The following is a 27,542-nucleotide window of genomic DNA, read 5'->3' as shown; positions in this document are numbered from 1 at the left end:
GATAGTAGAGAACGGGCCCACGACACACAGCCAGGGAGCTGTCGAGGAGGGCTCTCACCCAGGCAGCTGTGCCCATGAGCACTTTCAACCACCATGTTCTCCTGCCTCCCCAAATACACACATCTCTGTGAGAGCAGTTATCTGCCGACTTACTGTTACCTATTCACTTGTCTACTTCCTCTACTCAGTCCTGAGCTCCTTACAGACAAGGTCACGTTTTTATCCTCCTTGGTTCCTGCATGTGATTAAACAGTAACTAATGATAATAGCAGCAGCTTTCAGCCGATCACCCTTGCCACGTCCTGTGCTAGCTGCTTAACTGCATAAGTTTGCTGAATCTCCATCACTTTCCTCTGAGTTAGGTCCTATTAACCCTACTGTACACATGAGTAAACTGAAGCTGAGAGAAAGTAGGAGTCTTGCCCAAGTGCTGTCACTGGTACAGGAGCCCAGGTCTGCCTGCCCATGGGCAGTGCTGGGGCCCTCAACCCCCCTCCCCCACCACTGGACTCCCTCATTACAGGAACTGAAGAGAAACCGCACTGGAGATCTGAGAGGCCAGTAACCCGATCGTTGCAAAGTACTCAGAAATCCAGAAGTGAAAACAAGATTTGATACAGTCATGGTGAGAACCCTCTGCTACTTGGAGCAAGGAGGGTAGTGCTCTCTTATTAATCTATTAATTAATTCCACACACTTAGTAAGTATCTACTGTGCGCTAGGCCTGGGAGAAGTGGAGCGGAAGGACAAGCAAGCCAAATAAGGTCCCCGAACAGAGAAAGCCCCATTTCAGTGGTGCGTGTGACTTGTGCTAATAAGCACAGAATTACAACCTGAGAAAAGGAAGGGAAACTGGTTCTAGCGGAGCCAATAACAAAAGAGGGGCTGAAGAAGCGGCGCCTGAGCTAAGCTTTGATTGTGTAACTGAAGGAAAAGAGGCTCAGCTATCTGCCCACAGGAGATCTGGAAAGTGGATCCTGGACAGTGCAGCTCCTTGCCTTTCATCCTCAGCACCCCTGCTTCCTGTCCTGTCGAGGTTACTCAGCCACAGAACCTGGGAGGGCATGATGGTCAATACACCGTCCTCAAGGACACAAAAGGCAGCAGCTCACACACAGAAGTAGAGGTAAGTTCTCTGGGCAGCAGGAAGGCAGCCGAGGTGTCCCTAGGGCACCCTAGGCAATGACTCACGTTTCTCTGTTGACTGCACGGTGTGGAAGAGCGTCAAGGGCCTCTCACTGCAGGACGGGGGTTTGGAGTCACTGCTCTTCTTCCGAGACAGGTGCAGTTGGGCATTGGTAAGGGGCGTGTCTGGCACGGTGTTAAATATCTGCAAAATAGTTTCATAAAAAGGTTACACACTAATGTGAACCTGGAAGAAAGCACAAGTCCGGACCTGCATGATTAAAAAGTCTAGTGGGGTCCTAGAATCAGCAAGAAAAAGATTGAAAAAGACCACCAGCATCTGCTCAGGACTCTATTGTAAGCATCTCTAGGAATTGGCAGGAAACAGTCTCCTTTGGAAGTACACCCCAAGGGTCAGGAACCATCCACTTCCACTTCCTACTCCTTCTGTTATCATTTCCATGGATCTTCTTTCTGTTGTTCTCTCCATGGCAAATGGAAAGTAGCCAGTGTCTGTGAAAAGGACTTAAAATTTTTTTGATCACCTTTATCCAGAACTGATTAATCAAAATCACTTTCCTGCTCTTCATTGCCCATGGGTCTATTTTCCAGTTCTTAACAACTGCTTCACAATTTTCTGAGAATGTGAAACATGCATTTAAATGACATCCCCCAAAGAAGCCCAGAACAGGGCATCATTTTCTTGTCCTCAGTCATCTTTAGCTGGACCATCTTTTCTACTTCAGCAGCTTTGTGTTATCTTTGAGCTGAAGTAAAAAAGGCTCTTTCCCCCATCTCTTGATGACAGAAGTAACATACATACTACAAACTGTTTGGAAAATGTGAAAAAGTTTCAAGAAGAAAACAGAAAAACTCTCCCAATTCCACTATTTAGAGATAACCACTGTTAGCATTTGAATTTTATTTTCACATGAGCTTTTTTGTTTTAAGCTTTCATTGCAAAAAAAAAAAACAAAACAAAATAGGTCCATGGTAAAAAAAAAAAGTGAGAAGAAAATGACAGATAAAATTCATGACAATGCTTGTCTTTTTTCCTACAGATCCAAGTATGACAGAATTATTATAATAGCTACCACTTACATGGTGTGCACCACGATTACAGTCACCACCCTGCAACGTCAGCTCCCTAAGGACCAGTCGCTGCATGTGTTTCCCATGTAGCTCACTCAGTTCTGAGTGACCCTGAGCATCAGGTTTTGTTCTCACCATTTATAATGAAGGACTGAGGTAGAGAGGTTAAACTGCCATAATTACAAATACAATTACAGATGATAACATAGAAAACCTGTGTCCCTAGATTTTCTAGATTCCTTTTTAAGTGCCTATAATAACAATAACACTAATTCATTCAGCCTGGAAAGATCTTTTGACCATCTCCTTTCTACCAGCACTCTGAGTACAGCAGTGCTTGAGGCCAACACATATCCTGTGGTTTAGAGAGTCTGCATCTAGCAGCTATGATTTACTAATTATCGACCACGTCAGGCACCACCTCAAGTGCTTTGTATGAGTTATCTCATTTAATGTTAAAATACACTTCCCAATAATTGGAATCATATTCTTTTTACAGTTTTGTATCCTATATGTTTCTTCTAACATTGTATTGTAACATTTCCCCCTTCATTAAAAAATCTTCAAACCTTATTCTTCTTGGCTACATAATATACCCACTGTATTAAGATATCAACATTTATTGACCCATTCATTATCTTCTCATACTCTGGAGTCTTCTGGATCTTCTGTTTCCCAATAATCACAAGTGATGAGAGGAAAGTGGTGGCACCCCCATGCCCCTCATCTAGGGGTGGCCCTAGATACATGAGAATCTTTCCCACGGTTTTCTCTCCTTTGTGCGTGCATTAAAAAGCAGAACTCAGAAGCTGAGATATAGGAAGCAAAGTTATAAGAATGATAAGAATTTCAGCCAAAACAGCTGCTCTCCATGAGTTGGCAGGTCTTTGGGTTCCAATGATGCCAGCCAGCTGGTTCAGTCGGTCTCCTTTTCAAACACAGCTGTCTGAAAACAGTATTATCATATTTTCCCCAAGGGACTGAATTTTCAGCAAAATAAACTGAATCACTACAAAGCTGAGTTCATTTGGGGCAAGGATGTAAGGAGAGAAGGGAACTTAAAGCAAAAACAACAAAAACCCCCTAGCTTCCAGAGGAGCTTTAACCCCAAAAATAAGTACCAGTGCTACACATCACCAGGCTCCTTCTGAGGAACTTCGAGGAAAGAAAAGAGAAACTATGGTTGTTGCTGAGCTCAAGGACCACAGTGCTAAGACCTAAGCACAGACCTAAGAAGCTCTCTCCCACTTCGTTCTGCGCCCCAACAATCCAGCCAGGGCTGCTGCTAGGTGACACCCTGTGCACCAAAAATACTGGCACTTGCTCTTATATATGAGTGTTTGCACCTGCCAGTCACTGTGCTAGGTCAACTCAGTGTAGCCAAGCAGGATGACCATTCCACAAGGAGAGATTTCCTGAACCACATGGCCCAGTAGGAGAGGGGCTTGGATGGAACCCTAGACCTGCAGTTTCCAACAACTCCCCTTCCCACCTCCACAGCAGTTCTCAGCATTCAGCTCATCTTCTCCAGCCAACCTACACTACTGAAGCCGGTGCCCAAACCCACAAGTACAGATTTCAACAAATAATGATGTCTCTTAACACCCTTCTGCCTCTGGCCTTAAGTACAGCATGTTCCGCAATTTCAAACAAAAAATATCTGAAGATGAATTCAGACTAAGTGATAGGCCCCCACCTCCTATGTCTGGCTTCCAAATTTTGTCTTTCTTTTCCTAATGAGCTACTGAGAATGAGATCCTTGCACAACCACAGTAAGAAAAACAATAATGCATATGCAGCAGTTTCATTTCAACTGTCACCAGAAAAGTGAGCATTTCCTCTTTCCTAAAAACTGTACTAGATGCTAGAGAAACAAAGAAGAGTGAGTCGTGAAGAAGAACTATGGATTTAAACAGAGGAGTGGAAAATTGCTTTCAAAACTGTGTTTATACACTGATAAATAGGAGACATGGGAATTACATTCTGCTTATTGGCTGTTCTCTCTAAAAGGAAAGCTATTGGAGCATACTAGAATCAGTTCTAGAAGACGGAGATTTTCTCCATGGGCCAGAGCTATAGTCCTGAAGTCTAGCTCTCTGGGCCTCAGTGTAAGCCAGGCCCAGGCTTTTGAAGAACTCGGACAGGGCTAATTTCAGGATCAAATGGACACGTGTGCAAGTGGGTCTGCTGTGAAATGTGGAGTGCCAGAAATGACTATCATCATTATTATTACATATGTTTTTTTCGAGGCACAAGGGCACTTCTGCAAATCAGACCAATTCAGAACAGAAGATACAAACTTTCACTAAGGAGTCTGGGCAATCATTCCCCAAACTACTGTTGTTCCTTTAACTCTGAAGCTTGAATATATATAAGTTGTTTAAAGGCTGCTCACTGTTGAGCCAACTTCTCAGCCAGGCCAAGAGATGCCTGTGTGCTAAAAGTGAGCTGGAATTCTAATAAGAATTCGAATGATTCACAATTTTGCTGTTATTCCAATCCTAATTTGTTTGGAAGGGATGACTTCAAGAGAACCCTGTGCAGTTTCCTTCATTCTGATGAGCAGAATCAGTGTACCAACATCTCTGCCAAACAATGGAAGTATGAGCTCACGTAATCTCCAAGCAATGGACTTATGGAGCTCTACCAGGTAGCTGAACAATCTACTCATCTCACAGAGCCTTTCCAAATTAACACAAAAGCGGGGTGGGGTGGGGGCAAGGTTTATTCTACACCCCAAGTGTCCCATTGCTGCTGCTGCTAAGTCGCTTCAGTCGTGTCCGACTCTGTGCGACCCCATAGACGGCAGCCTACCAGGCTCCTCCGTCCATGGGATTTTCCAGGCAAGAGTACTGGAGTGGGGTGCCATTGCCTTCTCCAAGTGTCCCATTAATTCTGTTAAAATTTACAAATGAATTCTGACTTAGGAATGCCTTAGAAATAAAAGTTATTAGGAAGGCTCTAAGCCTTCTGGAAGCTACCAGGGAGAAGACCATAAAATAAAAATATGATTCTAAATAACTCTCCCAAGTGTCCCTAATTTCAAGAGTCCTACAAGTGGAGTGAGCAGACCTGTAAATACCAAGCTACTGTTTCCCCTTCAGCTGTGTGGCAGAATGGTCAGGGGTAGCTTGGCCTCTGCAGTCACAAAGAGCTGGGCTAAGTCCTGGTCTGGCTGCTCAGTGGGCAGGACTAACATCACCAACACAGAGAGTGGCATCATTGCCATGTCACGGATGCAACTTATACGTGGAATCTAAAAAAGTGGTATTATACAAATGAACTTATTTACAAAACAGAAACAGAGTCACAGATATATAAAATAAACTATGGTTACCAATGGGGATGTGGGGTAGGGATGAATGGGGAGACTGGGACTGACATATGCATATGCATACTACTATACAGAAAATAGATAACTAATAAGAACCTACTGTATAGCACAGGGAATGTTACTCAATACTCTCTAATGACCTATATGGGAAAAGAATCTAAAAAAGGGTGGATATATGCATAACTGATTCATTTTGCTTTATAGCAGAAACTAACACAACAATGTAAATCAACTAGACTCCAATAAAAGTTAATTTAAAAAATAAACCTAAACATAATCCAAAAAATAAATATATAGGAAAGGAATTTACCATCATTTTATGGGGAGAAAGCAAATAGGCATTGGAGCTATACAGACTTGGGTTCAACTTGGGCAAAAGCCTTAACCCCTCTGAGCTGTTTCCCTTGTGTAAATGGGAATCTAATACCTATTCTGCAGAGATACTGAAAAGTTAATGCATATTAAATGCTGAGCACAGAACTTGATAAAGAGTGGGCAGGAGGTAGAGTTAGTGTAAATGACAATAAAAATATCCAAAGTTTGTTGAGTGCTTATCATACGGTTATTCACATGGATTATCTCAGGACTTGGGCTTCCCTGGTGGCTCAGATAGTAAAGAATCTGCCTGTAATGCAGGAGACCAGGGTTCAATCCCTGGGTAGGGAAGATACCCCGTAGAAGGGAAGGGCTACCCACTTCAGTATTCTTGCCTGGAGAATTCCATGGATGGAGGAGCCTGGTGAGCTATAGTCTGTGGGGTGGCAGAGAGTTGGACACAACTGAGCAGCTAGCGCTTTCACTTTCTCTCAGGATTTACCATTATTCTTGGGGCTTCCCAGGTGGCGCTAGTGGTAAAGAACCCACCTGCCAATGCAGGAGACACAGAGATGTGGGTTCAGTACCTGGGCCAGAAAGATCCCCTGAAGGAGGGCATGGCAACCTACTCCAGTATTCTTGCCTGGAAAATCCCATGGACAGAGGAGCCGGGCGGGCTACAGTCCATGGGGTCGCAAAGAGTTGGACACGACAGAAGATGTTAAGTTAAGCATTGTCATCTTATAGGTGAGACTCATTGAGACGAACTGATTTGTTCAAGGTCACATGGATGAGTACAGTTGGACTAGGACTTAAGACAGCTTAACTGGACTGTCTGGGTCTTAGTCACCTGTGGCCTTTATGTCTGTTATTAATTTGAGAGACAAAGGACAAAATGCAAAGATGGAGTTCTGGAGTCTGATGGATTTGATTTTAGTCACTCACTAGCTCTGTGACTTTGAACAAGTTATATAACTCTGACCTTCAGCTGCTGCATCTATAAAAACTCCTGGGACTGAGGTGAGGACAGAAGCACCTAACAGAGTTTGACACTCAGTGCCCAAAAGCCATGATTGCATCCAATAAAAAAATATAAGAAGGAAAATAACTGGAGACTCAACATTGAATTATCTGCAGAGGATTTAATTTATAAGTGCAAATTTAACTACTATTCTTTGCAAAACATCGATCTCAAATGCTTACAACAATGTTAGAATTTGCTGTTCTTTCCCCCTTGTTGTCTACAAAATTCAAATTTCACTGCTGCCCCCTGCCCCTCCCTTGGGCCCATCTCGACACTGGAGACCACTGACACTTGTGGGATTTATACTTAGCCACGTCACATATACATTTGTATACCTTTTCTGATTCCATCTGTAACATGCTTCTGCAATTTACAAGGATTAGAAGCCTCCCCATATTGTGTGTGGTGTACTCTTTATGATGTGCTGTGATTTTTATGGGAGGAAAATTAGGTAATGATGAAGAGTTCCTGGCCTGTAACTAAAAAGTAGTTGAGACAACAAATCAATGACAGAGGCCTGGGATTACAAGGCAAAAGAGAAAGGCTTCTAGAGAGAGGAGACTAAGCACTTTCCTGAGACACGGTGCATCAGGGTTTCGAGTAATAAAAAATAACAAGTTATGGGCTTATTTAATCTGAAGAGTGTCTGCTTTGGAGGTGGAGGACTAGGCCTACAGATACCGGCTTACACACTGCCCACTCTTTCTAAAAACAGGCTGTAGAGCAGGATTGCTTAGGGTACAGCAAGCCATAAACCCAGTGCTTTTCTGCTGGAAAGCCAGGCAAGTCTTAGCAGGGCTCATTTAATATAATAGTTAAGAAGCCAAATTCAGAGGCTACAGGCACAGAGAGGTTTTTTAAGGACAGTTGGAAGTCCAATGTCCTGTTGATTTCAGCATTTTGGCCCAGAGAACAATAATTTGGAAAGTAGTTTGTGGAGTTTTATTAAAAGTCCCTCAAAAGGAACCAATTCCATGTAGTAACTGGCCATATATGTAGCTGGCCTGGGTAACCCATGGGAGGCTGTGATTTTCCTTATCTCCAAAATGTTTCTATTTCCTATTATCTTTGCTGACAAGGAGGAATAGAGTGTAGCATAACAAAGCTCCATCGTTACTTGGGAACCATTAAAGAAGCTTCACAATTCAAATATGCTTCGTTTTTCTGGGGCTTTACTGGCGGGGTGGTGCAGGGAATACACATGTTCAGATCCACAACCTATGAAACTAAGGAAGAACAGTTTGCATGGCATTAGACACAACAAATAGAAAAACGGTCTGTGACAGAACCATTCTGGCCCAGCATATAAGTAATTCCAGCTTATTTCTAGACCTAATTGGATAGAACCAAAGAGAAGGTGGTGCAGTGGTAAAGAATCCACCTGCCAGTGCAGAAGACACAAGAGATGCAGGCTTGATCCCTGGGTCAGGAATATCCCCTGGAGTAGGAATGGCAACCCACTTCAGTGTTCTTGCTTGGGAAATCCCATGGACAGAGGAACCTGGCAGGTGACAGGCCATTGGGTCGCAAAGAATCGGACATGACTGAGCATACGTGCAGAAAGAATGTCCTCGGGGACCAATGTAAGGAAAGGTAACAACAACAACAACAAAATTAATAAGCAAATGAAAAAAGCCACAGCCATGAGACATAAGATTAGCTTCCCAAGGAGGCCATAGTGAGAGGGATTATCTCCATGGAATAAAGTGTCCAGGTATTCTTCTTCTTCATCATCATCATCAATTCTGCATATCAACAGCCACTTGAAATAGCAAGGAAATGAAATACAACTGCCCAACACTTGTCAGTTGACAGAAACTATTCAAATCAATTCCATTCTATTAATTGATCTACATTTTGTGTACAAACCCCAACAATGAATGCAGTAGATTTCAATGCCACCAATATTTTGTTAAAAGCAGATCAAGGCAGTTTGGTGGCTCAAATCAAGACAATCTTGAAAGAAACATTATCATTTTAATGGTAATGCAAGGTTGTTTAGGATTTGCTGCTTACACTAGGTGTTAAGTGAGGCCATCCATATTTGCTCACTCTTTCCCTTGACTATAAGATTAAAAGTTAACAGGTATGAAAAAGGGGCACTGATCTTTGGGCACTTCTGGGAATTAACAACTCAAAGCTCAACTCTTCTACCACTTCCAAAGCCAATTGATGGACTGGAAAAAGAATCACAGTAACTTACTTTGTAAAACATCAATAGGCATTAAAAGGGGCAGTACTGATAAAAGCACAAGGTGCCTGGGCACCTGTGCACACCCACGTCCAGCTTCACGTGCAGGAACCCTTTTGAGTGTTATGGCCAAAAGAAACACCATGGACTGTTCAAGAACAAGCCAGTCCCATCCTACTAAATATGTGTCGGAAAGTAACAGGAAGACGAAGGCATACACATAACCTGAGATTTCACGTCTAACCAAAACTCTAAAAAGGTGGCAGTTTGTTTCTTGACAGGGTTGTTCTTTCTAGACATTTAACTTTTTCAAAGTCACTGGCAAGGTAACCTTTAAAAAGAGAAATGGAAAAAACTTTGTAAGAAATTGCAGAATTTCTGGGCTTTCAGGTATCTTGGACAATGACAGCATTCAGTATTTTGAAATCTTAACTAGATGCATATAAATACTGGTAACTTCCACTATAACCCCAAGTATGGGCCTAATTGATGTCTTAAGGCTCAGGGTGACAAGGTATGAGCTGTTTAACTTAAAATAATTATTACCTTAAACAAGCGTGGAAACAGCCAAAGTCTTTGCCCTCTGAACTTTCACCTCTGAAATCTGACCACAAAAAGAGCCAGACTCTCAAGTCTGTTCTTTAGCTTTCATATAAACCAAACTGATTACAGGGTATAGAGTTGTTGATGGGAAATGATGCCATGAGCTAGTATTTCCCTTTAGGAAGTCTGGCAAGACAACTCAAATAAAAGCCATTAGGATCCTACCCTAGCCTATAATAAGTAAAGGCTATAGGTTAAAAGTTACAGTCTCTGAGTAAGACTTTTAAAATATATAGCCCCAAGTTTACAACAGTATGGTCAACTCTATGGTTTTGTTATTTATCTAACAACTGATTTTGATATCAGCAACCAAAGTACAATCTAGTTCTGCTTTAGGGATGTCTTTCCCAAGTGCTGATACAATCATTTCAGCCCTATACTTGGAATCCCTGAGAGCTCCCATTTTTCTGGAGCAAATGTCAACCTTTTCCCCATAGCTTTCAAGACCCCTGACAGAGGGGCTCAATCCAACTGTCTGGCGTCATCTCCGACCACCTGCTAACATACAACCCAAGATTCTTTCACAACCATGTTATTGTAATACATACGAGTTGATTAATGTTGATTATTGTTCTTCTGGAAGGCTGTCCCCACTGTCTCCACTGTTGTTCTGCCTAGAAAACCTCTATTTATCTGTCAGAGGCCAGTACAAGCAGAATGAAATTATTTCTCCTCAGTGGTACCATATAATTTATTCATTTTATTGAATGTCACTTAGCAAACTGTATTATGGTAAGTTATATCCTGAGAAAACAAGAAAGCCATGGAAAAAAAGAGCTTGTCTCATTTATCTTTGGTTAACAGTAGATGCTCAATAAATGCCATCATTAGAGATTAACAAGAATAGATTTTAGTAGCTTGGGTTGTGAAAGGAGTCCTAAGTTCAACCTTAGTTCCTCTCCTAACAAGCTTCAGGTTCAAAATTTATAAAAGAGAGCTAACAATATTGGCCTTATAATGTTGCTATGGAAGGTAAATGATATGCTAAATATAAGGCTGCTTACCACAATGTCTTGTGGACAATAAGCTGTAAGTAAAAGTTAGCTATTAATATCATTATTCTTATTAGTGCTAGACTATGTACATTAATAAATCAGTATGTATTATCAGCATGGAAAAAGAACAAGTATCATGAACACCCATGCATAATCTGTATCTTCTGGCTTTTTTCTCTCTGCCTTCACTTACTGTGGGATATCTATTTGTACAAATTGTTCCAAACATTGCTCCCCTACCCAGGGTTGTGCAGGAGGTGAACAACAAAGTTTCTGGAGCATCACAACAAGGTATATAGTTAGTGAACTTAATTTGACCAAACCATGTCTGTGAGAAACACATCATGAACGCTCTCACGAACAAGAAACAGGTAAGTTCTCAAGGTGAGACGATGATGCTCAGCAGGGGATGTTTCTAGAAAAATAGGTGCTGTCTTGAGGCTGTGCAGATGTGCCAGAGATAACATAAAGGAGTTCAGGAGTTCATTTTAATTTTTAACCCTTTGTCTGAATGTCTAGGGTTAATCCTCAGTAAACAACGAAAGAGTGGGAGGCAGAGAAGCGAAGCAGGGGGGCGGGGCAGAGAGGTAAGGCCCTATGCACAAAAAAATATGTTTTGTAAGGAAAAAGAAACCAAGTTTTCTCGTCAGGAGAAAATTCTCCCTCTCTTCTAAATGTCAATTTTAAAGACAAAGATGTTTTCCCCATTTTAGACATTAATGAGTTAGTACTCCATACCGAGGCTCACAAAGGGTATGTGAGGACTGAACCTGCCACTGCCACCAAATGTTGGATGCTCCCTAGTCATGTAAAAATGGCAATACTGAGGAGAAACAGAAGAGCATTTTCAATAAGACATGATGAGGAGTTGCAGCACTAATAAGAAAAGGAAGCGTTTCTAATGGAAGCTACATGCGAACCTGACAGTGATGGGGAGTGAGGTATTCTGGGAGATGGTCTGCAAAGACAGCAGCCCACAACTCCTCCCACATCTGTGTGGGCACACTGCTCTTCCCATGGTGGGAGAGGGGGTCTCTTTCCTGCCCCTTCAGTCTGGCTGGACTTGTTGCTTTGACCAACAGAATGCAGTTGAAGTGATACTTTGTCTATTCTATTCTAGGCCTGGAACTTCTGAAGCCTTGCCGCTTCTGTGCTTGTCCTTTTGAAAGTTTGGCCTAGACTACTAAACGATGAGAGAGCACGTGGAGAAAGAGGACAAGTGGAGGAGGACCAAGGTGTCCCAGCAACAGGTGGTACCAAGGTCCCAGACATGTGGAGTAAGGTCATCTTGGATCTACCAGCTGCACTAAAACTACTCCAGCAGATATTATATAGAACACAGGTGAGCCCTCCCCAAAGTTCTGGTACACAGAATTGTGAGCAAAAAATTATTGCTATTTTATGTCACTAGGTTTGCAGATGATCTGTTATGAAGCGATAACCAAAATACACATCATCTTATGGTTCCCCTCACCAAGTGGCTCCAAAAAGGCTACATGCCTGGGTTTCTATACCCTCTCTCTGTGCTGTCTTCCAATATTTATTCCTGGGTCCCTCTCAATTTTATTCCAAGGCACAAACTACACATCTTATATAAAATGCCCTTAACAACATGGGAGAGGGTATTATGCCACTAACCGAGGGGACATAGACTTAAGACCTGTATGACGGCTTGTTTCAAGCAAGAGGACATATGCTATCAAATGCCTGTTGGGGGACAGATTGGAATGATGCTGTTGGACAGCACTTCTTCATGTGGTGTTTCAGGATTTTATGCAACTTCTGACAACAAAGTTAGAAAAATGGTCACTCAAGAGATTTGTGTGTGTGTTTATGTTTCTGGAAAATTATAGCCAAGCCTAAGGGCTTCCCTCATAGCTCAGTTGGTAAAGAATCTGCCTGCAATGCAGGAGACCCAGGTTCAATCCCTGGGTCGGGAAGATCCCCTGAAGAAGGAAATGGCAACCCACTCCAGTAGTCTTGCCTAGAGAATCCCATAGACAGAGGAGCCTGGCAGGCTACAGTCAGTGGGGTCGCAAGAGATGGACACAACTTAGCGACTAAACCACCACCACCAAGGGAACGCTCATTAAATACTGTTAACTAACATCTTCATATTGTGAATTTTAAAGAAAGATGACAATATTTATCTGAGGACATAAACAAGGTCTGTTGATGGATAAAATGAAATTCCCTTGGCAGTAAATTCATCCAAAGCATTGTCTCCAAAGCTAAGGGCTCTCAGAGCATGGCCATGGATGCTTTGAGTTCCTGTGAGGTGAACATCACAGGCTTCCAAGGGAGACTAACAGCATCTGCTGACTCTATACTAGACCAGGCCTGAAGCAACATTTGAAAAGGAGTCAAGCTGCCTTATTCTAAGTTGTTTTTATCAGAAAGGCAAGCCTGATGAATGTTAAAGACTTTCTCCCCAGAATCATGTACAAACATAGATCTTGCACATAGCTTTGGCCTATCACAGACCCCAGGTTAAAAACCTCTATCAAAGTGGCATGGGGGCTCCCTCAGGACTGGAGACACACACTCCACTGTAGCCTTCACTCAAGAATGTTTCCACTGACACTCCTGCACTAGCTCCCACAAGAACATAATCTGTGATTCATCCCACTCTCTGGCAGAAACTAATGAAAAAGAACATATAATAAAGCACTCCAATGCTCTTTTAATATGTGCCTCACCAGATACACAGCAGAAACATAATTTATAATCCAACAAACCAGATGGGCAGTTCCTTCCCATATACTTGCAGGCCTGGCCCTGCATTTCATATTTCATTTCTATTTCTGCATTTTGCGCTCAAGCAGGATGGCTCTTGTTGACACAAGTCTCAATAATGTTATTAGCAGTATCCAATCTTTTTCCTATCATGTTACTTTTTAATGTTTCCTGGCTTTGAAGGCCCAAGGACACCAAAAACTGTTACAGTTCAAAACCTACTAGATGCTGCCTGCTATAAGCTCAGACATGAAACATAATCAAGGTACTTACTCCTTAGAGCTCTGTCTCAATATTTAATATTATTTATTTAAGAATATATTACTTTTAAAAAGTATTATTTTGAGCAAGGGGGCACATGTGACATTCGTAGATGTACTTATGCTCTATCTTCAGAGAAATCTGTTCAGACTGCTGAAAAGAATAGTTTACAGTTAGTGACACTCCTTGTTAGATTCTTGGCTAGGACCTTTACATAAATCACCTTATCTCACCCCCACAACAAATGAACTAAAGGGATGTGGCCCATTGGCTGATTGGTCATCAAACTTTTTTCCCTTTGCTCTGCACAGTTAGGGGTTTTCCCAGTCTTCCTTGCAGTTAGAGGTGGCCACATGACTGAGTTCTGGCCAATGGAAAGTGGAAGAGAATAAGGAAAGCATCTTCTAGGTTTGGCCCACATAATCTTACCCAATCTTCCATGCCCTCTCATTTCCCTCACCAACTAGATGATTGCAGAGATCTGCAGAGCAGAAGGCAGAACTACAAGAGAGAGGAACTTGAATTGCTGAATCACTGTGTAGGATCAAACCAACAGAATACCCACACTGAACTGGTATGTGAGGAAGAGAGAGATTACTATTGTCCTGAATCACTGATTTGGGGGGTTATTTGTCACAGCAGTCATACTGCACTGAAAGTATTTTTATGAGCATAGAGAGGTTGAGTAATCTGTTTATAGTCACACAGCTGATAAGAAGTAATAGATTTACATCCAAGTGGTTTGATTTTAGAAATCATGTTATTAACTTGTTTAGAAACAAGTTATTCAATTATATTTCCTTTTTACAAGTTCATTTTAATCATACAGAACATAATCATCTACACCTGACTTACTATATATGAAGGAAGTGGCTGGACAAAGTCTAAAGGTTGAGACAGAGAGAAGATAATTTCTTCAAGTAAATATCTGACCTCAGATCTCTTTATTAACCATGTAAGAAAAAAGCTATGTTGTCTACACAATTTTCCAGGATACCTCAATTACTCCATGAAAGTCTATATTCAGAGGTTCTTTAGTAGTTACTAATGCTGTGTAATAACTTACCCCTCCCCCCAACTTAGTGGCTTAAGATATTTAATATCTCTCCCACTTTCAATGGGTCAGGAATTCAGGAGAGGCTTAGCTCAGTGTTCTCTTATGAGGCTGTACTCAAGGTGTTGGCTGGGGCCACATCATCTGAAAGCATGACCAGGGCTGGAGGAGTCACTTCCAAAATAACAGACTCACATGGCTGGCATGATGGCCTGGTTGTCGGCAGGCAGCCTCACTTTCTCCCCACTGGGCTGTGTGACCATCCTCACAACATGGTGGCTTGCTTCCCCCAGAGTGAGAAAATCCAGACCACGGCAAATGCTACCAGGTCTTAGGACTGGTCTCCAAAGTCAAGTCCGTTACCGTCACAGTTTCTTATTATCAATTCCTACTGATCACACTGGGATCAGTGTTGATCCCTTATTCACAGTTGGAAGAGAACACACAAGGGGGTGAATATCAGGAAACAAGGGTCACCGGGAGCCAGTCTGGAGGCCAGCTACCATCCATTCACCCAACACGCATGTACTAAGCACATACTGAAGAACTATGGGAACAAAATAGCCCAAATTTGTCTGCTTTCATGATACGTATGTTCTACAAGAGGTCAGAAAGGCAACAGATGTAATCAACAAGTAAATGATATACAGTATACTAGAAAGTGGTAAGTGCTATGGAGAGAGAGAAAGTATCATTAGGGGCAGGGGGAGTGCTGGAGTTGGGGCTGTCCAGTTTCACATAGAGAGATATGGGTGGGCCTCACTCAGGCTTGAAGGAGGAAGAATGTTCCAGGCACCACAAACAGCAGTCGCAGAGGCCTTGAGGTATGAGTGTGTGCCATGTAGGCAGGAGCTGGAGGAGAGGGCTGTAGGAGATGACATGAGGCAGGTAGCAGAGGGGAGAGCAGAGACCGTGGAGGACATTCCAGGCTCCTGTAAGAGCTCTGAGTTTCACTCTGAAATGTGAAGCCACTGGACAGTTCTTAGCAGACAACTGATATGATGTGATCTAACACTAAAAACATCTCATTCTGGTGGCTGACATCAGAACAGACAGGCCAATGGTGGAAGCAAGGAAACAAATTAGGAGTTTCCTGTATAAATCCAGACAAGAGCTGATGATGACATATGGTATTGTGTTGTCAGTGCAGGCGGTTAGCGGTCAGATGCTAGATTCATTTGGCAGGTAATCTAGCACAATTAATTCACCATTCTAGGTAAAGGTTTTATTTAGGATTTCATTATATCTCAGCACCTTGGGCTGTCAAATGGTGCCCTAGGGGGCTTTGCAGATGCTGAGAAGATTCATAGGGATTTGGTACCAGAAACTGAGGTGGGACCAATGGGTGCATGCAGCTTTCTGTCCCCTCAGCCCAGTTTTTAAGGGTAGCTGTGTTGACATACATCATTATGTGGGGGTGAGGGCAACCCTCTTAAGACAGACTAGAAACTTCAGTGCCCTAAAGGAAAAAAACTGAGCATGTACCCACCCACATACACAGTGTAAAACAATACAGCATTTATAAAATTATAAGGAAACTATATTAGGAAAATTACTTGCAATGCACAAGAAAATTGTTTACTATCCCTAATATTTAAAAACTCAAAAATTCATAGAAAAAAAAGTAAAAAAATGGCTAAAAGGCATTTTCAAAATGAGACTCCAAGTAGTACCTCCTTCACCAGATAATTGTGAGGTTAAAAGGACAACATATACAAAGTGCTTAGCACAGTTTCTATTACAAAAGAAATGCTCATTATGTTGCCCACTGCTACCACCACCACAACCACCACCGCTGTCACTGCTGCCATCCCAAGATGACTATCACTATCACCATCACCACCACCATCAGCAACTTCGTCATTGTCACCACAGTGTAAGAGCCACCAGCAACGCAAACCTGAGTCAACACTGTAGGCCAGTTCTAACTCAGCTCTCCCCAGGTAAATTCTCCACTTGCAATGACAAACAATATATTACCTTTTCATGATTTTCTATTAGGATCTCAATGACTATGTTCTGAAACTTGATATCCATTATGGCTGCTACAGTTTCTTCCTGAGGACGCAGCAGGGTGGGTCCAAACACCACGCCGAGGTTTGCCACTGTCATCAAATTCTGCTTGTGGTTGTTAGCAACACTGAGAGGAAGCAAGAGAAATGGCACAAATGAGAGAAATAGTAAATGACAGACAACTGACTTCCTATACCCGTCTCATCTTCAGACACCTCATCTGGTAGGAGCCAGACCTAGGGGTATGTTCAGACGCTGCTGGAGTCCAAAGAGAGACTTTTTTTACTCATAGTTTCATCTACCAAAGTTTCAGAAACCTCCAGTATTAGGCTATTTTGCTATTTCATGATATGAGACTCTTTACAATTCCCATTTTGCCTAAAAAAAAACAATAACCAACCAACCAACCAAAACGGCTTGCCTTCCAAAATGTGAACCTTTGCACATTTGAATCCTTGTTCTGCAAATCCAGGTTAACTGGTAATCCCTCTTAGTTACAACTTTTATCCTTGGCTGCTGCTTAAACCACTGTGATCATTAGCATTTTCTCTAGTGCAAATATAAAAACTCCTGACGGCTTTAATACATTTGCAAACACAGGCCCAAAATAGATCTAATTTTTTAAATGAGTAGATCTCAGTCAGGAAATTCAGCACTTTAGGCTCAAATTATTTAAGTCCCATCACATCAGACACGTGGCTTGTATTAAGCCAAACACGTGGCATGAACAGAAATAAAAATGCACTACTTACATCCACGTATATAGCTGTTTATATTATCACTTATACTTAAAATCCAAGAAACACGCAGGGCCAGGAGTATCGGGTCTGAGTAAGCTTCTAAACACTTATGCGTATTTTTGTATAATTAACTAATCAAAACATATATCTGAAATCCACATCCAGGCCACCATGACCTAGTCATAAAACTTCATTGTTCATTTGCTAGTCCCACGTATAAAAATATACGAAGTTATCTATTGACAACAAGTTAAAAGTTAAGGCCATTCGATATTGCTAAGAAAATGTTAGGGGCTTCCCTAAATCACCTGTTGGAAGAAGGAAACTATTCATTACTAGAAACTAGAGAGAAATTGGGCAGAGGTGGCAGTTTGCACAGACATACCTCCCTAGCATTTAGTGCTATTTATACAGAGTTTTTTTTTTTTTTTCTTTCATACAATTCCATAAATGTTTGCACTGTTTCTCTTGGATACTTCTATTTTGTAGGAGGAAAAAGAGATTTGACTGCTTTAAATGCTGGTTTTGAAACTGAGCCTTTAGTGAATACTATATTAACTGATTTTATCACCAGATAAGTATTTTTCTTTTATTTTCTAGGGCTAAAAGTCTAATTTCATAAAAACCTCCTCCTCTAATAGAGATGGTTACGTCTATGAAACCTGAACTGTGAAACAGCCCTATCAAGAAAGGAATTTGCTTTTTTATTGCTAAGCAACACCTATAGGAAGGAGATTCTACCACTGATGCCTTGTCCTGTTTCTGGTCCACGTAAGACTATTCTCATTTCCTGAGATCTAGCTGAATTTCCTGATATTACTTATAGTTTTCTATTCTACCTAGAACTGCATCAGGTTTCTAGTCCAAAAGTGTTAAAGCAGATGGTCAAGGTTTTACCTGGCGAAGGGGAAGATTTGGTTCTGGGTCTCAGTTAGAATCACCATGTCTGCATATTTACAAGTTGCTTGTAACACCACTACTTTCAACATCAGCTCCTTTGTGCAGGAAGTGAATTCCATGCTCTTATATTTCCCCTGCCAAATGAGCCAAGTCAGTAGACTTACCCTCTTGTCACAAAAGTCCCTTGTGTATATGAATCAACAAGCTATTTATGTATGAAAGCACTTTTAAATTGTAGACCAATATAAAAATATAGGGTTTGGATAATGATCACTTTCACCATCACACTTCTCAAGACGGCATCTGACTAAAGCAACTGCGTCTTAACGGGGCTCCCAGACTAGACTCTCTGGGTTCAGCTGCGTCCCGCCTGCCCCCACCAGCTTCTGTCTGCCAATTCAGCGCTGCTCAAGTCAGTCCTCTGTTGAAAACTATAATGGCTTCACACCTCACTTGGTCACTGGGAGAGAACACAGTGACACAGTGTATGTGTATGACACCGTGTATGTTCAGGAATGCTTCCACAGTTGGAATGTTCTGATAATAGTGACTATAAACCATTGATGGGCTCCACTGTTTCTGATGTCAAACTCCTATGACCTAGCACAGCTTTTTCCAACTCACTTCTAAGTCTTCTGCCTACTCCCAGATCTGGTCCCTGGAAAAGGGACTTAATGTTTAAGCTTTGGGTTCCTCATCTTTTAAAAATAGGGTGAGTTTCATTTCTGATCTACTTCATGAGGTTGCTATGAAGATTAAATGGATATAATGTGGGAAATGCAGTGATGATGATTCTATTAATCATTCACTACCCATCTTCTGTCGACTTTCATATCTATCTGCCTTTGTCAATCCTCACCCTAGAATGTCCTCTTACCCTTCCTTCCTTTGCTTGGCAAACTGCTGATATGCAAGGCACAGTTCCAATGGTGCCCTTTCTTTCCAAAGTCTCTGACTAGTCTCTTCCCAATCCTCCACTGCTCGATGAAGGCAGGCGTGTTGGCCCTGGATTTATTACAGGTTATTAGTGTCTCAACTGTTGCCTTAGGATAGAGACTGTTTTTATTTTAGTTGGTAACAACAGTGCTGAGAGTAGTGCCTGGCTCAGGAGAAACACAACAAATGTTCACTGTGGTGTTAAAAGATGATGGGAATTGGTAAAAAAAAAAAAAAGATGATGGGAGCTTCTGAGTAGACATTAAACAATTATTCACAACCCAGCTACTTACTTGGAAAACCTCAAATTATTACTGATGATTTTGGGGAAATGTATCTCAACTTTTCAAAGTCTGGAACTGTGTTCCACTTCTTAGATTTAATTAAGAGCAATAATTACTCTGATTTGCAGACCTCAGTGACCCAAAGGCATTTGGAAAAAAGGTGTGGTAACTGTGAATATAAGCTGTGGAAAATTCTGAAAGAGATGGGAATACCAGACCACCTGACCTGCCTCTTGAGAAACCTGTATGCAGGTCAGGAAGCAAGAGTTAGAACTGGACATGGAACAACAGACTGGTTCCAAATAGGAAAAGGAGCACGTCAAGGATGTATATTGTCACCCTGCTTATTCAACTTATATGCAGAGTACATCATGAGAAACGCTGGGCTGGAGGAAGCACAAGCTGGAGTCAAGATTGCAGGGAGAAATATCAATAACCTCAGATATGCGGATGACACCACCCTTATGGCAGAAAGTGAAGAAGAACTAAAGAGCCTCTTGATGAAAGTGAAAGAGGAGAGTGAAAAAGTTGGCTTAAAGCTCAACATTCAGAAAACTAAGATCATGGCATCCAGTCCCATCACTTCATGGTAGATAGATGGGCAAACAGTGGAAACAGTGGCTGACTATTTTTCTGGGCTCTAAAGTCACTGCAGATGGTGACTGCAGCAATGAAATTAAAAGACGCTTACTCCTTGGAAGGAAGGTTATGACCAACCTAGACAGCATATTAAAAAGCAGATACCTTACTTTGCCGACAAAGGCCCATCTAGTCAAGACTATGGTTTTTCCAGTGGTCAGGTATGGATGTGAGAGTTGGACTATAAAGAAAGCTGAGCGCCGAAGAATTGATGCTTTTGAACTGTGGTGTTGGAGAAGACTCTAGAGAGTCCCTTGGACTGCAAGGAGATCCAACCAGTCCATCCTAAAGGAGATCAGTCCTGAGTGTTCATTGGAAGGACTGATGTTGAAGCTGAAACTCCAATACTTTGGCCACCTGATGCAAAGAGCTGACTCATTGGAAAAGACCCTGATGCTGCGAAAGATTGGGAGCAGGAGGAGAAGGGGACGACACAGGATGAGATGGCTGGATGGCATCATCGACTCGATGGACACGGGTCTGGGTAAACTCCGGGAGTTGGTGATGGACAGGGAGGCCTGGTGTGCTGCGGTTCATGGGATTGCAAAGAGTCGGGACATGACTGTGCAACTCAACTGAACTGTGAATAAGCATTTGTGAATATAAATAAGCTTGAGGCCACCTAACATAATTCATTTCCTTTTTAATGATCCATTTTATTTTAGAACTTACAACACACTGATCTAAATCATAAACTGTTGGGGAAAAAGGCTGCACCTTTTACGACTAACTACCATTATCGTCCGGCACACTGAAGCAACAAATTGATCTATCACTCGGTTATTACTGCTCACAACTTGGTATAGCTATGTTCATTACTCAAGAATGAATTATTAATGGCTGGAGATCACTTTGTATCCCAGAAATAAAGGCACAGACCTCAGCCTCTGCTGACACCAGCCATCCATTACAGCTTGATGATTTACCTGTGTGTGGGAGGCAGGCTGACAGAGTGCTGGGGAGCCTGGTCCAGTTGAGGCCACGGGACTCATTCATTAGTGAGGTCTATAGAACATGGACAACTTGCTTTCATGGGCTGGTAACTGAGGTGCTTGAGCTCTTCCTCATAGCCCAGGATGTCATGTTGAGTCTTGACTTAAAATCCACACACAAAAGTCTCTTGTGCATTACTGCACATTCCACCAAGGAAATCTTTGATAGGCCTTGCCTAGGTCCACAGGGACTCCTCTTTGAGCCTTACATTACTGCCAGTTCTACAGACTTCCTTTGAAGGCAGCAGAGAAACAGTTCCACATGTGATTTTAACCTGGGAAAGGCCTGCTTCCTTCTGTGACCCATAAGAGTTTGCCACAACAGCTGAGAAACAGCATCTCCTGACGGACATGACTTCAGGGTAGTTGGTGGGGGTCGACACCCCATGTTCCCTGTAGTTCCCTCAGGAATTATGGTTAATGAGGAAAGAGCACATTCCAAAGAACATGGCCATGGCAAAGGGGCCTCTTGCTACCTTTGCTTCCAGGGAAAATGGATGAGGGCTCTGGATTGGTCTGACATCCTTTGAGAGGCAGAAGATTACTTCCAGATGAAGATGGTGATGGGGGAGTATTAGGAGGAGAGAAATAGGAGCCAACTCTTTTGGGGCCAGAAATGCAGAGACGCCCATGCTGCCTTAAGGATCACATCTGTTTTTCTAGCGTTTAAATGAGAGCCGGAGCTCTGGAAGTGCTGAGTAGTACTTTATAACTACAGACTGGCCCTGAGGTACCAACAATACCTAGCCTGTTGCTAGGTTTGCAAACAGGTCTCATCTTGAGGCCTGCAGTGCTGTGTCATGGAGTCAAAGCTGCAACCTGGCTCCATAGGACACAGTATGTTGACAGAGTAGCACTATCTGCGACGGACTGGATGGGTTGGGGTTACAGCACAGCAACACTATCTGCCATGCTGTATTTGTTTGCTTCAGCTTCCACTGTTAAGAAATGATACCTTAGACTTGTAAGGTGTTTTAGAGTTTACAAGGAGCTCTGCAACACGTTTTTATGTTTGCTTGAACTTCATATAATATGTCTAGAATAGTAGCTCTCAAACCTTTTGACAAGGACCCATGGTAGGAAATAGATTTTTCCATGTAACATTTCACTAGCACATACATACATATATATACACATAGAGAGAGGCACACACACATACACACATGCATATCAGAAACACAAGTTTCAGAAATAGTGTGATAAATTCTGTTAGCTTTGATTCTATTCATTTTTCTATCTACTAAATCAATTTCACAATTCATTAATGTGTCATGACTTACAGTTTGAAAAGCTTCCTTCTACAGGTAAAGAGTACAAATACTATGTCCAATTTATAAATATAGAGAAATAAAGGCTAAGGGAAACAGTAGAGTGTAGGGGGTGGAGTCAGACAGAGATTCCCAGAAGGATGAGAGTAAGCAAGTCAGTTGGCTTCTCTAAATCCCTTTCTTCACCTGTAAAACAGGAGCAACAATATCTACTTCATAAAGTTTGTTGTTGTTCAGTCACTAAGTCATGTCCAACTCTTTGTTTACTTTGATAAAGTAAAACTAGGTGAGTTGATCTTTTGGATTGAAATAGTGGCTTAATAAATGACAGCTGGTATTGTCCACAGGGGCAGTCAAGACAGTGGTGATGACAACGTGGAAGCAGCAGCAAGTGCCAATTTAAAGTCACAGTGTAAGTTGATGGTGTCACCTGGTGTCACATTCAGGAATCTCTAGTGGCCTGCTTCTACCTGGGGCAAGGAACCTGTCTCTTCCATCTGTATTTCAAGGGCTAATTTCTTCTTCTGGTTATTCTTTTTTCTTTTCATTTCTACTTTTAAAAAAATTATGATATACTTCAAATCTACAGATAAATTCAAAATAGATTGTTACTTAATTTCTATTATTTCCCTACAAGCAACTCTGGGCATGACAGGTTGAGAGCCTCATTGGAAACTATAGCAAAACTCACCACACTCATTTGCTTTCAAGGGTTAGGCCTGCCTGGCAAGTCCCCCGCTAATCATCCAAAGCTCACCTGTATGCAAGGCCAGCTCTAGACACCCCTCTGACAGGAGGCCACACAGAACTGTCTCCTCTAAGTGATTATGTTCACAATCAATCCATGGAACATTTCTACACTGACTGCTTCCCTTCTCATGAGCATCTCAGGACTGTGAGCTGGATTTGAATCTTGGAGTGAGTCTCCTGCAGCACACAGGCAGGGACTGGGAAGGCTTCAGGTTACCAATTAGGAAAGTCATTGTGTGAGTGGGCACCCAAGCTGCAGTAAATATCACTTATTTCTCTACCATCCTCTCAGGGTTAGAGAAGCTCCAAGCCCTGGGGCCAAGAAGGATTAGCTAGAAATGAAGTTGCTAGAACTATACATTTTTTGTGGTTACCCAAGGCAAGTTAAGTTTCAAGGGTTGTCAATGTGGTTCCCTCCACCAACTTCAAATTCATCTTTAGTAAAGAGTGGGGAAATGGTGAGGGGAATCCCCACCACCACTGGCCACGAGTTTTCTACTAAGTCAGACTGTGTGTGTGTGTTGCCTGGATACCACCTGAACTCAGTGAGACGGGACCAGTCTGGAGGCCTCTGCCAAGGAAACCCATCAGAGCCATAAATACAGCTTTTCTGGGCTGTACCAATGGCTGGTACCAGAATGAGAGTTTAAAATAAATTTTTCCGTGTACCGACTGGGGTCATGTTCACCAACCATATTTAACATCTTTCTGGGAATGGCTATCCAGTGAGAAACCAGATTTGAAACTTTGAAACACTAAGTGTTTATGATGGATACTTTTACAGTGTAATCTTCAAGAGAAAGCCTTGAGACAAGTAGCTAAGACTATCACTGTCATTTTACAGATGAGGAAACTGAAGCACTGGAAAGTTAAGTAATTTGCTTGAGGTCACACTCTAATGAAGGACAGAGCCAGGAAAGGAACTCAAGGTGGCTGCAGAGCCCATAATCTTCACTTCAGCACTCTGCTGCTCCCACGCAAGTAAGGTCAGTTCAGCTAGGCTCAAAGACACTCGTCTTTTTCCTACTCAGAAAATCCAACCACAAATGAATATATTGTGTAGTTATAGGCTTGAGCACGTGGGAGAAAAAGCAACGGTTACAATAGAGAAAAAAAATAAAAGCTTCTCCCTCAATTCACTACCCAAATTACTAAACTGGAAGAAGGGAAAAAAAAAGCAACAGAGAGGAAGAAAAAGGAGGAGAGCCTATGACAGTGCTATTGGACTAAACACCATTTCTACTCCCTTCTTGCAGTGAAAATGGCTTCATGCTTGACAAAAACATGAAAGTGGCAAAATACCCCTCATATATGATACCATTTCATTTGTAGTTGGCTGGCAGAGTCAAATCAAAAGAGTGAACAGTTTGAGAGAGAAGAATGAATTAAAAGGAAAAAAGGAGGAATGGCTAAATGGATGGTTTCCAGAGCAGCCCCTCCCCACCCCCAAGACAATTATGGCTGTACGTGCATCCCTTCAGGCTGCTCTGCTTTCATCCAAGGGCCTCAAAGTTCTGTGAATAACAACAATGTCTTTGCTACTTTCAGCGAAATGTATAAACTATATTTCAGATGGGTAAGCATCACTGCTAAGATGGTTAAGTATTGACCAATATGATATACATCAGGGCTTCCCTGATAGCTCAGTTGGTAAAGAATCTGCCTGCAATGCAGGAGACCTTCGTTCGTTCCTGGGTCAGGAAGATCCGCTGGAGAAGGGAAAGGCTACCCACTCCAGTATTCTGGCCTAGAGAATTCCATGGACTGTATAGTCTATGGCGTCGCAAAGAATTGGACACAACTGAGTGACTTTCACTTTCACTTTTCATATACATCAACTTTAATGCCTAATTACAGAGGCCCATTTGGTGCTGAAAATTCTTTAGAGAAAAGGAAAAGGGATTCGGGTGAATTTTAAAAAGTCACGGTACCTTTTGGCATATAGCTTGCAGTCTAAAGAGGAGACTATTCCAAAATCTGAGTGTGCAACCAACTCCATTTCTACTCTGGTCTCCTCCAACCCAATTCCGCTACCTATTTAAAATCCACCAAAGGTTTCTGTTTTAAATTTCAAGTTGAAAACCCTTGGCATCCAAGATCCTGCCTGATATAGACCTTCCTCCATTGTCTCTCCCTTAGCTCATGGATCTCTGGGCTAAAACTCTAGTTAGGCCTGGGTGCCTTCCTTTCTAATGCCTATCCCCCGATCAGGGAAGCTCTGCAGTCCCTCTTGATCTGGCTCTCTCCTAACTCATCACTGTCTTTTCCCAAACAGGTCTCTCCAGGACACCCCAAGCCAGGTCAGATACCTCAGTACAACTCTTATTTCTGCAATTCTCCTTCCTAGCACTTAGTGAATTATGTCATTATTCATGAATTGTCATTGTCTGTCTCCTCCACTTACTAGAAGTTCCAAGAAAACTGGGATGGCATTATCCTCCCTTATTGCCCCATCGCCAGGGCTTAGCACAGAGTTTGCCCATATTAGGTGTTGGAGGAAAAAAGACCACATGCTTGCTTTGGGAGGTCACCTTCCTTTGAGGTTATCAAGGCTCAGTTGCCCTAAATGCCTGGTTTAAACTGTCATGTAGTCTACTAATGTCTTGCTACCTTTGCCAAGTAGGGACAGCAGTCAGGGGAGTGGCCAGAGCCGCTTACCGTGACACTGACAGCATGTAACAAACCAGGTGGCTCTCCTTGGCCACAGTGCTAATCTGGAAGGTACAAAGGCTGTAAAATACTCGTAGGGTATAATTACCATTATTACATGACTGCTCTAATATGCATTATAAAATACAGCATAAGTCCACAATGTTATACCAGGCTCTTTTCAATACACTTAAACCTTCTAGGACAGTGCCTCCTGTGGGGGGAAAAAAAAATCTCACTTTGCCTTTTCTTATCCCTTTCTGCAATTTCATTATTTCCTGCCTGCCTTAGATTATTAAGATCATCATCAACAATAATAGCTACTGACACTGACCGAGCACCTTACTGTGAGACAAGTATTAAGCAGTCCATTGATTAACTCACTTCATCTTTACAATAACCCTATGAGGTAAGTTCCATTACTGCCCCCACATGAAGAAGCTAAGGCTCAGAAAATCCAGAAATTTGTCCAGGGTCACATACTGGGGGCAACCACATACTGATGGCTCAGTGGTAAAGAACCCGCCTTCCAGTGCAGGAGACATAGGTTTGATCTCTAGGTCAGGAAGATCCCCTGGAGAAGGAAATGGCAACCACTCCAGTATTCTTCCTTGGGAAACCCCATGGACAGAGAAGCCTAGTGGGTTATAGTCCATTGGGTCACAAAGAATAGGACACGACTCAGCGACTAAACACCACCACCACATACTGAATAAGTTGTAAGGTGGGAATTTGATGCCAGGCAGTCTGTAGTCCAGAGCTACTGCTACTAAATGCTCTCTGGTACAATGCAATGCGGGTGTGTATGTGTGTGTGAGATATAATACATACAGTATATGATCTGTCATTTTTATCTCACTTGCCTCTCTTTTTTTCTACATAGCCTAGCCTTAAAGAGAACATGGGTAAAAGGAGAACCAGATTATTTTCAAAAAGATGTTTTGAAAGCAAACAAGAATATTAGGTTCATCTCTGCTCACCAACAGTATAAAATCCCCAGGCTTTTCTTCTGGGAGAAAACTAATCTGGGTCATGGGAATTACTGGCCCCCTCCAGATTAGGCCAAGTTTCATTAACAACAAGAATTATACTTTTTCTGCTAAGCTGTCTAGTTCTCCTAATTAGTCAATGTCATTTAGAGACTAACAACAGGCTAACCTGCATTCTACTTGCCCTGCATGGTCTCAACTACTTGGTACCCGAATAGTTTTGTGCAGATGGAAGGCACATCCCTTCAGTCTAGGGGTTAATGGATGGGCTTCCCCTCTCTGGCCCTGGCTAGATCAGGCTCTGGCCTGCAGCTGTATTCTTGGACCCAGTCCGCAGGCCCAGATGAGGAAGCATAGCACTGACATACAGAAAGACCTGCAGAGAAGCTGGCCCAGGGAACCCTGCGCTTCCTGGAAAATTACTTAACTATTTCAAATTATATAATAATCCATTCTCAAGTTCAGTGTTATTATCATTTTCAAAGCAGTTTACAGTTTTTAAGGTCCTTTCACATTATCACTGATTGACTTATTTTGAGGCTTATGTTCTCCAGTCTGGAAAGAGATGCCGAAGCACAGAGGAGGCATATTAGATGCTCCTGTGTGTGCCAACCTGATGCCACCAAGCACTGTGAACAGATCAGTTTCTGCT

At 42.2% G+C, this 27,542-nt stretch overlaps 1 protein-coding gene and 1 long non-coding RNA gene across 52 annotated transcripts in view; one reads left to right on the top strand and one right to left on the bottom strand.

The window, feature by feature from the left end:
• The window catches only part of ARHGAP26 (Rho GTPase activating protein 26), a 556,769-nt gene that overhangs the window by 85,189 nt on the left and 444,038 nt on the right, over window positions 1-27,542 (bottom strand). For all 50 annotated transcript variants that reach the window (XM_081504651.1, XM_081504686.1, XM_081504653.1 and 47 more), the window contains 2 exons: window positions 16,711-16,870; window positions 1,192-1,330 (listed from right to left, as the gene is read on the bottom strand). In XM_081504651.1, coding sequence (XP_081360777.1) covers window positions 1,192-1,330; window positions 16,711-16,870 — 299 coding nt within the window. The remainder of the gene's footprint in view (window positions 1-1,191; window positions 1,331-16,710; window positions 16,871-27,542) is intronic.
• LOC145511450 (uncharacterized) overlaps window positions 545-27,542 on the top strand; it is a 56,084-nt gene continuing 29,086 nt past the window's right edge. The window contains exons 1-6 of one of the 2 annotated variants that reach the window (XR_014057867.1): window positions 545-1,126; window positions 11,800-12,021; window positions 18,084-18,254; window positions 22,850-22,914; window positions 25,528-25,552; window positions 26,193-26,310. This is a non-coding gene — a long non-coding RNA (uncharacterized LOC145511450). Of the gene's footprint in view, window positions 1,127-11,799; window positions 12,022-18,083; window positions 18,255-19,731; window positions 20,727-22,849; window positions 22,915-25,527; window positions 25,553-26,192; window positions 26,311-27,542 lie in introns of both variants that reach the window. The other variant, XR_014057866.1, reaches the window with a different exon arrangement.

This window comes from Giraffa tippelskirchi, chromosome 6 (genome assembly GCF_054371585.1).
Source record: "Giraffa tippelskirchi isolate mGirTip1 chromosome 6, T2T-mGirTip1v1.2.pri, whole genome shotgun sequence".
In the NCBI taxonomy this organism is placed as follows: Eukaryota; Metazoa; Chordata; class Mammalia; order Artiodactyla; family Giraffidae; genus Giraffa; species Giraffa tippelskirchi.
Note: the sequence above shows the minus strand (reverse complement) of the source record. Positions and strands in the feature narration are given on the sequence as shown.